This window comes from Hylobates moloch, unplaced genomic scaffold (assembly GCF_009828535.3).
Source record: "Hylobates moloch isolate HMO894 unplaced genomic scaffold, HMol_V3 SCAFFOLD_251, whole genome shotgun sequence".
NCBI classification, from domain to species: Eukaryota; Metazoa; Chordata; class Mammalia; order Primates; family Hylobatidae; genus Hylobates; species Hylobates moloch.
In genome coordinates, this window is record NW_026652526.1 from 29,936 (window position 1) to 40,470 (window position 10,535).

Consider the following 10,535-nt stretch of genomic DNA (forward strand, 5'->3'; position numbering starts at 1 on the left):
GGGTGCATGGGGCAGGACACGGGGGAGGAGCATGGAGCTTCCATGCCCTCCTGGGAGCGCCACCCTCCAGATACTGCACATGTTCAGCTTCCAGAAGCTGCCCAAACCCTGTCCTCTTGGGCCTTTTATGGAGACGTCACTGGATAGGTGTGATTAACAACCATGTAGAAATGTGATTGGATAAAAAGGGTCCGATCTAAACCCAGCAAGGCCTGTCTGTTCAGATTCTTCCTGGCTTCTCTATGCAGCATTCCTTCCCCCTCTGAAGTGAGGGTCCTGTGACCCACAGTCAGATTAGTGTTTCTGCCTTGTGCAGGTGAAAGAGGGGGCAGGAGGAGGTTAGAGAGAGAGGTTCTGTTTACTCTAAAAGGGCTATGCAAATTTTGATCAAGGAATCATGGACAAAACCCAACACACACACACACACAAAGTATACACACAAAGCAATATCACAGGTACAAATTCTCTTGAAAATTCACAAATAAGGCCAGGCGCGGTGGCTCACACCTGTAGTCCCAGCACTTTGGGAGGCCAAGGCTGGCAGATCACGTGGTCAAGAGTTCAAGATCAGCCCAACCAATATGGTGAACCCCTGTCTCTACTAAAAATACAAAAATCAGCCAGGCATGGTGGCGGGCACCTGTAGTCCCAGCTACTTGGCAGGGTGAGGCAGAAGAATCACTTGAACCCAGGAGGCAGAGGTTGCAGTGAGCCAAGATCGAGCCACTGCACTCCAGCCTAGGCGACAGAGTGAGACTCCATCTGAAAAAAAAAAAAAAAAAAGAAAAAAAATTCACAAATAAGAGAGAAAGATTGGGTGCAGTGGCTCATACCTGTAATCCCAGCGCTTTGGGAAGCTGAAGCAGGTAGATTGCTTGAGGCCAAGAGTTCAAGACCAGCCAGGACAACAAAGTGAATCCCTGTCCCTACCAAAAAAAAACAACAACAAAATCACCTATAGTTCCAGCTAGTCAGGAGGCTGAGGCCGGAGAATCGCTTGAGCCGAGGAGTTTGACGCTGCAGTGAGCTACAATTGTGCCACTGCACTCCAGTTGGGACAAGAGTTAGACCCTGTCTCAAAAAAAAAAAAAAAGAAAGAAAGAAAGAATAAAGTCCCTGGACACAGCTGCCAATTTCCAGGAAACATAGAGGAGAGATAAATAAATGCTGAATTAGACCGTAAGTGTGTGATCAGAAAAATCCAGACCAAGAGGAACTCTACGAGTCTAACAACCTAGATTCTTCAACAGATAAATTGTAAGAAATAGGCTGGGTGCAGTGGCTCACATCTGTGATTCCAGCACTTTGGGAGGCCGAGGTGGGCGGATCACTTGAGGTCAGGAGTTTGAGATCAGCCTGGCCAACATGGCGAAATCCCATCTCTACAAAAAAAATGCAAAAATTAGCCGGGTGTGGTGGTGTGTGCCTGTAGTCCCAGCTACTTGGGAGGCTGAGGCTGGAGAATCACTTGATCCTGGGAGGCAGAGGTTGCAGTGAGCTGAGATTGCACTACTGCACTCCAGCCTGGGTGACAGAGCAAGACTCCATCTCAAAAAAAAAAAAAAAAAAATGTAAAGGAATAAAAGGGATGGATAAGGGAACTATAGGTTAAAAGAGACTTAAAAGACATGTATCTGGCCGGGCGTGATGGCTCACACCTGTTAATGCAATTTGGGAGACCGAGGCAGGTGGATCACTTGAGGTCAGGAGTTTGAGACCAGCCTGGCCAACATGATGAAACCCCATCTCTACTAAAAATACAAAAATTAGCCAGGTGTGATGGTGCGTACCTGTAATTCCAGCTACTCAGGAGGCTGAGGCAGGAAAATCGCTTGAACCCAAGAGGCAGAGATTGCAGTGAGCCGAGATCGTGCCACTACACTCCAGCCTGGGCGACAGAGTGAGACTCCATCTCAAAACAAACAAACAACAACAACAACAACAAAACCCACATACATCTACTTTTTTAAATGGGTAGGATTCAACTATAGGATCTAGGGAGGCATCTGTGTGTAATAAAACTAAAGACATACAAGGAAGTGAGGACCTGAGAAGTCAGGATAACATGCTATTTTGGAGAGAAGGAAGAGGTTGTCATTAGGATGAGTGCATGAAAGGGCTTCTGGAAGGGCAACGTTCTTTCTTGACCGAGGTGCTACTGACAGTGATGTTTGCCTTTTGTTAACTCATGACGCCTGTGTGGGATGACACCCGCACACATCCATGTTCAGAGACAGGAAGCAGCAGGGGCATGGGGCCGAAAGGGTTCTCATCTCCAGCTGCTGGAATAATCAGGAACACTCCCATAATGTTCTTGGTTGAGAATTACTGTGCTAATAAAACTAGCAGAATATTTATTACTGATTTTTTTTATTTGATTAATGTTTGGCTCTCTGTATCACCATTTTATTTCACATTTGAGGCCAGGCATGGTGGCTCACACCTATAATCCCAGCACTTTGGGAGGCCGAGGTGGGTGGATCACTTGAGGTCAGGAGTTCGAGACCAGCCTGGCCAACACGGAGAAACCCCCATCTCTACAAAAAATACAAAAATTAGCCAGATGTGGTGGCAGGCAACTGTAATTCCAGCTACTCAAGAGGCTGAGGCAGGAGAATCGCTTGAACCTGGGAGGCAGAGGTTGCAGTGAGCTGAGATCGTGCCACTGCCCTCCAGCCTGGGCAATAGAGCAAGACATGGTCTCAAAATAAAATAAAAAATAAAATAAAATAAAATAAAATAATAAAAAAATTAGCAGGGATGATGGTGTATGCCTGTGATCTCAGCTACTCAGGAGGCTGAAGTGGGAGGATCACTTAAGCTTGAGAGGGTGAGGCTGCCATGAGCTGGGATTTCACCAGCTGGGTAACAGCTGTGCTCCAGCCTGGGCAACAGAGCAAAACTCTGTCTCAAAAAGAATTTTTTTAAGTTAAAAAAAAACACACACACACACAAAGGAGAATATGCTAATTACCCAGTCATTGTGTCCCTGCGAGGGTGAAATAAAGTATGAATCAGACTGGGTCTGACTCACTTCCGTGTCCCTAGCAGAAGGCCTCGCTCGGAGTACGAGCTGAATAAATAAACGGGAACTATTATTAGGGGTGTGTTTACACATTTTCCACGTAGCAGCTACTGTTTATTGAGGCTGTGTTTCTCAAAATGCTCCTGCATATAACTCCCATCTGAACCACCTGAGATGCCTGGTATAAGTGCAGATTCCCGGACTCCACTTTGGTCTTGCTGAGTCAGAATCTCTGAAGGGTGAGACCCAGAGGTCTGCATTTTTTTCACAAGCTCCCCCAGATGATCCTTGCGCAAACAAAAGTGTGATTACCCTTGGAATAGACTCACTCACAGTCAGAAGTAGAATTTATGACATTTAAACAAGTTTGTGATGGTCTTATGGACTTACTAAAGTAAGCAGAAAACTATCCAAAATGTTAAGGCCCAGGACTGGCAGTGCTGTGGGTGATAAGTCAATAAAATACAAGCTAACATTTGTTGAGTATTTAGTATGTTTCAGGCTCTGTGCTATGTGTGTGACAATCATCAGTGCACTTAATTCTTGGAGGTGCCTGGATGTACCTACCACCTTCCCTCTGAGACTCCACCACGACATCCTTCCTTCCCCTCCTGCTGCAGGTAGAGTCACTGACCACAGAGCTGTCGGCTGAGCGCAGTTTCTCAGCCAAGGCAGAGAGCGGGCGGCAGCAGCTAGAACGGCAGATCCAGGAGCTACGGGGACGCCTGGGTGAGGAGGATGCTGGGGCCCGTGCCCGCCACAAGATGACCATTGCTGCCCTTGAGTCTAAGTTGGCCCAGGCTGAGGAGCAGCTAGAGCAAGAGACCAGGTAGGTGACAGCGGAGGCCACGGGAGAAAGATGACCTCCACATGCTGGTCAGTGAGAGGAAGGAGGCTGTGTTACAAACACCTGGTTTAGAAACATCCAAAAGACATCATCATAGTAATGACTGCTGGCCCGGCATGGTGGCTCACGCCTGTAATCCCAGCACTTTGGGAGGCAGAAGCGGGAGGATCCCTTGAGGCCAGGAGTTTTCAGACCAGTCTGGGCAACATAGCAAGACCTCATCTCAAAAAAAAAAAAAAAAAAAAAAGCCAGGTGTGTTAGCGCGTGCCTGTAGTTCCAGCTGCTCAAGAGCCTGAGATAAGAAGGTGGCTTAAGCCCAGGAGTCTGAGGCTATAGTGAGCTGTGATCACAACACTGCACTCCAGCCTGAGCAACGGCAAGACCCTGTCTCTAAAAAAAAAAAAAAAAAAACACAGCCAGGCACAGTGGCTCACGCCTGTAATCCCAGCACTTTGGCAGGCCAAGGCGGGCAGATCACTTGAGATCAGGAATTCAAGACCAACCTAGCCAACATGATGAAACCCCGTCTCTACCAAAAATACAAAAATTAGCCGGGAGTAGTAATGGATGCCTGTAATCCCAGCTACTCAGGAGGCTGAGGTAGGAGAAGCACTGGAACCTGGGAAGTGGAGGTTGCAGTGAGCCGAGATCACACCACTGTGCTCTAGCCTGGGCAACAGAGCAAGACTCCGACTCCAAAAAAAAGAGGAGTGTACTGTTTACCTTCCCACGTGCTGGTCACTGAAAAAATCAGACATGCCACGGAAGTATGTCTAATTACCTCCATGGTACGTCCAATACCACGTGTGGTGGGATTCCCCAAGGTGAAAGACTCATGAGCTGGACATGGCAATGAAGGCCTGTGAACTAGAAGGGCTGAAGGGACACAGGTGAAGAAGAAGCTGGAATGCCTCGAGATGTAGTGGTTTGGGAAGGGTTTCTAGAGGAGGAAGCACTTGAGCTGGAGCTGACAAGAATGGGGTTTCCAGGGCTTAGAGTCCCAAGTCAGTTGGCAGCTCTGTGGGAAAGTCGGGGAGACATCAGGGCATTTGGAGGACGAGTGCGGTTGGTTTTGAGAGCCTGGGACCCAGGAGAGGGATCAGGGAGACAGGGAGGTAAATGAGGCTTGAAGCACGCAGAGCCTTGAATACTGGGCCAAGGAACTGTGTTCTGTGGGCATTGGGGAGCCCTGGGGGGGACTGGGAGCCATGGGAGGGCTGTGGGCTGGGGAGGGACATGGCCAGCTCTAGGTATAGAAAGATCTCTCTGGGGCTGAGGTGGGAATGGATCAGAGGAGAGAGACTGGAAGCTGGGAGGTTTGGAAGGAGTCTGGAGTGATGGTCCAAGCAGAACAAGATGAGGCCTGAACTTGTGCTGGGGCTGTGAACAAGAGAGGATGAAGAAGAGAAATCAGGAGGCAGAAGGAATGAAGCTGAGGCTATGGGTGGTGGCAGGGGAAGAAGACACTGTTTGGAGCTAAAGCCTGGTGACTGAGGGAATATTGGGTTTTTGGGGGAAGATGCTAAATTCATTGTGGAACATGATGAGAGTGAGAGGCCTCAGGGACAGGCAGAAGGAAACGGCCCCAGAGCTTCATGAGAGAAGTGGTTCTCAGTCCACAGGGTTACCCAGGGGCCCCAGGGCTCAGGGGAACTGTAGCTTGAGGTCTATGGGGACCCCTGCTCCATTATACAAATGAGGAAACTGAGGTTCTGAGGGAGTACATGAGTCGCTTAAAGTCACCCTGCACCAGGTGCAATGGCTCACGCCTGTGATCCCCACACTGTGGGAGGCTGAGGCAGGAGGATCACTTGAACCCAGGAGTTCAAGACCAGCCTGGACAACATGCTGAGACCCCATCTCTACAAAAATAAAAATTAAAAATTAGCCCAGCATGATGGCACACACCTGTAGTCCTAGCTACTCGGGACACTGAGGTGGGAGGATCGCTTGAGCCCAGGACATTGAGGCTGCAGTGAGCCATGATCACACCATTGCACTCCTGTCTGGGCAACAGAGCAAGGCCCTTTCTCAGAATAATAATAAAGTCACCCTGGGAGCAAAGAATGACCAGATGATTCTTAGCTGAAGAAATCTCAGCCGGGCGCGGTGGCTTATGCCTGTAATTCCAGCACTTTGGGAGGCCAAGGCAGGCGGATCACCTGAGGTCGGGAGTTCAAGACCACCCTGACCAGCATGGAGAAACCCCATCTCTACTAAAAATACAAAATTAACCGGGTGTGGTGGCACATACCTGTAATCCCAGTTACTCGGGAGGCTGAGGCAGGAGAATTGCTTGAACCCAGGAGGTGGAGGTTACAGTGAGCCGGAGGTTGCGACATTGCACTGCAGCCTGGGCAACAAGAGTGAAACTCCATCTCAAAAAAAAAAAGAAGGCCGGGTGCGGTGGCTTACGCTTGTAATCCCAGCACTTTGGGAGGCCAAGGCAGGCGGATCACGAGGTCAGGAGATCGAGACCACGGGGAAACCCCATCTCTACTAAAAATACAAAAAATTAGCCGGGCGTAGTGGCGGGCGCCTGTAGTCCCAGCTACTCGGAGAGGCTGAGGCAGGAGAATGGCGTAAGCCCGGGAGGCGGAGCTTGCAGTGAGCTGAGATTGCGCCACTGCACTCCAGCCTGGGCGACAGAGCGAGACTCCGTCTCAAAAAAAAAAAAAAAAAAAAAAAAAAGTCTCTCTCCTTGCATCCTTTTCCACTGCTTAGTGCCTTCCCACTCGCCCTCAGCCCTGTGCCTTCCTCTCAGCACATCTGGGGCTGTTGTGTCCAGTGTGGCTGTCAAGCAATCCCGACTGCTAGAGGTCCCATCACATGGACGTCACCCCAGATGTGATGGTCCATGCAGGAGAGGACAGGTATAAGGGCAAAAACAGTGTTCCCTCCCGCTCTGAAGATTCAAGTCTGCTGAAATAAACTGACAATAAATAGATTAACAAAATAAAAGGCATACAAATATATTAATGTGCATGAACACAGGAGCCATACAAAATATAAGACTTTTTATACAGGGCCAGATGGTTGAGGCTTAAGTGTCCTCTTTATAGGGGAGAGGGACAAAAAGGATGTGTTCAATTGTGAGAGATAGTAAATGATTTTCAGGGGAAAATGAATGGGCCCAAAGAGTAAACTGTAGTTTGTAAATGATCCTCTTTGGAAACTGATTGGGACCAAACATACACTTATTATAACTCACAACATCATAGGAAACAGGTATGTGAGGTGTCCTAGTAGAAGCCAAGGACATGGATGCCGAGGAGAAGGGAGCCTGCATGTCAGTGTTTGGCCTCAGTAAACTGTGGGAACCAGTTAGGGGTTAGGAAAGAGGGAAGAAGCCAATCCAAGAACAAGACGACGGCCACTGCATGAGTCCGTGGGGACAAGATCCGAGGTTGAGCCCCTTTACTGAGACTCCTCCTCATCCCTCTCTTCAGAGAGCGCATCCTCTCTGGAAAGCTGGTGCGCAGAGCTGAGAAGCGGCTTAAAGAGGTGGTGCTTCAGGTGGAGGAGGAGCGGAGGGTGGCTGACCAGCTCCGGGATCAGGTAAGCAGCTGACATCGTTAGGGAGCAGTGGAGAGCGTGACCACTGACTGAGAAATTGCACAGGCCATCTCCAGAGGCAATGAGCTCCCATCACAAGAAGCAACTTGCAGGTGCTGGACTGGAAGTGAGTGCAGATACCGTCTTGGCACTTGGCACATCAGCAGAGGGTTGGAATCAGTGAGTTTGCAATTCATAAATGCTGGCATCTAGAAAGGGCCCTGTAGGGAGCTGAGGCAGCCAGGGCAAGGGAAGAAGTTAAACCCTACCCAGAAGCTAGACCAGGACTAAAATAACGAAAGATAATGTTTATTAAGTGCTTTCTATGTACCAGGAACTGTGCTAAAGACATAACATTTAGTGTGTTTAATTCTTATCAGAATGGTAGAAGGAAGGTGCTATTATTTACCATCTTATTTATGTGAGGAAACTGAGGTACAGAAAGGTGAAGTAACTTGCTCAAAATTATTTAGCTGGTAAGAGGTGGGGTCAGTATTCAAACCTCAGCACTCTAGCCCCAGAGTGTGTGTTCTTGACTACTTACTGAGCAGTTACTGTGTCATAAGCAACTGCTTTTTTAAAAATACATATTTGCATTTCCTCACTAGTCCCATTTCACAGATGAAGAAACTGAAACTTTAAGAGGATATATTTTGCATCAGAGTCACAGAGATAGAGCCTAGATCAGATCCCAGGTCTGTCTGGACACAGTCCCTCTGCCCTTAAAAGCTCAGCTATGCCTTAGTCGCCATTCATTCCACAAACAATTATTGAGCACCTGCTATGTGCCAGACACTGTGGTAGGCATTAGGGATATGGATGTGAACGAAACAGAGGAAGTCCCTGCTCTCATGCAGCTCACATTTTCTGCATAGGATGAGACATAATAAACCTGTAAACAAGCAGATAATTACGGATTGTGACAAGGGCTATGAAGAAAAAAAAGTGAAGAGAGAGGAAGACACAGAGGATTGGGGAATCCTCTTCAGGTTGGGAGATCAGGAAGAACTCTTTGAGAAGGTGACATTTAAATTGATACCTGAAGGGTGAAAAAGAGCCAGTCAGAGGGAACAGCAAGTATAAAGGCTTGAATAATAGAAATACGTTTGGTGAGTTCAGAACAAAAAGCAGATCAGTATGGTCTAGATAAACATCTGTTATTTTAGTCCTGGTCTAGCTTCTTGGTAGAGTTTAACTTCTTCCCTCACTTTGGCTGCCTCCGCTCCCTACAAAGGCCCTTCCTAGATGCCAGGATTTATAAATTGCATAGTCATTGATTCCAACCCTCTGCTGATGTGCCAAGTGCCAGGATGGTATCTGCACTCACTTCCAGTCCAGCACCTGCAAGTTGCTTCTTGTGATGGGAGCTCATTGACTCCAGAAAATGTGGGGTAGGAAGGTTGAATGATAAGAAATGAGGTCAGATCATGTATGTTCCCTCCCTGAAGAGAGAGGTGGTAGGGTCTGGGGAGGATCTCAGTGAAGTTGGTCTGGACAGTGGGTTTATGGGAAGAGAGAACTGGACAAGAAAAAGACTCTGTGGGGCCTGGAATGCCAGGCTGAGGGGCTGGAACCTTGTCCCAGGGGTACTGGGGAGCCATGAAAGGATTGTGAGCAGGAGGGTCTGGGTCAACTCTGGATATAGGAAGACCTTTCTGAGGCTATGTAGGAGACAACCTGGAGGGGAGAGACTGGAGGTCAGGGCAGAGGCTGGCATGAGGGATTTAGGGAAAAGAACAAGGCCTAAACAGAGCAGAGGATGGGACAGAGAGAGTCAGGGGGCAGTAGGGATGGGGCAGTAGTGGGCTGTTGGGGAGGGAGGGAGTGATGACAGTACCTGGAGATATAACCCAGTGCCCCTGCTTCCATCAAGCTGGAGAAAGGAAACCTTCGAGTCAAGCAGCTGAAGCGGCAGCTGGAGGAGGCCGAGGAGGAGGCATCCCGGGCTCAGGCCGGCCGCCGGAGGCTGCAGCGTGAGCTGGAAGATGTCACAGAGTCGGCCGAGTCCATGAACCGTGAAGTGACCACACTGAGGAACCGGCTTCGGTATGGTCATCCCACGTGCAGGCCTGACGGGTGGGCAGCACCCTCACTCCATAAACCCCAGGGATGCGAGGCCATGCCAGGGGCAACAGCAGGGGGAAATGGGATCCACGGGGGTGTGGGGCTGTGGGAACAGCGGCTGTGTTGCGGGAGAGCCAGATCCAGGTAACTTCTTTCTTCCCACACCCATTTCTCCCTGTCTCATCTCTGTGCCCTCCTTTCCCACCGTGCACCACCACCTTTCTCTCCTTTCCTCCTCTCTGTGTGTCCTTCATCTCTCTGCCCCCCATTGCTTCTCCTCGTCTCCCTCCATTTCTCTTGATCTCATCCCTCTCTTCCCCCTTATTTTGTTTTCTCTCTCCCTATCTCTCTCTCTCTCTCTCTCTCCCCCATCTCTCTCTCTCTCTCTATGCCTCCCTCTTTCTCCTCTCCTCCCCTCCCCTCATTTCATCTCTGTATCCTGGTCTCTCCTTCCCACAGACGCGGCCCCCTCACCTTCACCACCCGCACGGTGCGGCAGGTCTTCCGACTAGAGGAGGGCGTGGCATCCGACGAGGAGGCAGAGGAAGCAGAGCCTGGGTCTGGGCCATCCCCGGAGCCTGAGGGGTCCCCACCAGCCCACCCCCAGTGACTCTACCCTGTCCCCAGATGCACTAACAGATGGGGCCCAGCCCCCTTCCTCCCTGGACCCCACGGGACCCTGTCCCAGGAACCCCACCCTCTGACTTCCTGCCCTTTGGAAATGGTGCAGCACTCTGGCATTTATCACCCCCACCTGGGCCCCCTGCAACCTCCCATCAAAGGATGACCCCTAAACACAGAGGGGCGGGACAGGCAGGGAGGCAAGGACTGGAGCTACCTTGCTTGTGGGGGGACTGGGTACAGTTGGCGAGCTTGTTCTCATCAGCTCCCTGTCCTCCTTTCTTCCCTCGTTATTGATCTGTAGATATTAGGAAGGGAGTGAGATGGCTCCTCCACCGTCCTCAGCCAGTGCAGCCCATTCCCTCTGCTTCTCTTTCTCTCTCTCTCTCTCTCTCTCTCTCTCTCTCTCTCTCTCTCTCTCTC

General features: G+C 49.8%; 1 protein-coding gene across 1 annotated transcript in view; it reads left to right on the top strand.

The window, feature by feature from the left end:
* Positions 1-10,512, top strand: part of LOC116464174 (myosin-14) — a 38,195-nt gene extending 27,683 nt beyond the window's left edge. Inside the window, exons 17-20 of the mRNA XM_032147443.2 lie at positions 3,646-3,854; positions 7,322-7,430; positions 9,301-9,473; positions 9,951-10,512. Of these exons, the coding sequence (XP_032003334.2) occupies positions 3,646-3,854; positions 7,322-7,430; positions 9,301-9,473; positions 9,951-10,101 (642 nt within the window). The 3' untranslated portion in view covers positions 10,102-10,512. The remainder of the gene's footprint in view (positions 1-3,645; positions 3,855-7,321; positions 7,431-9,300; positions 9,474-9,950) is intronic.
* Positions 10,513-10,535: the final 23 nt, after the last annotated feature.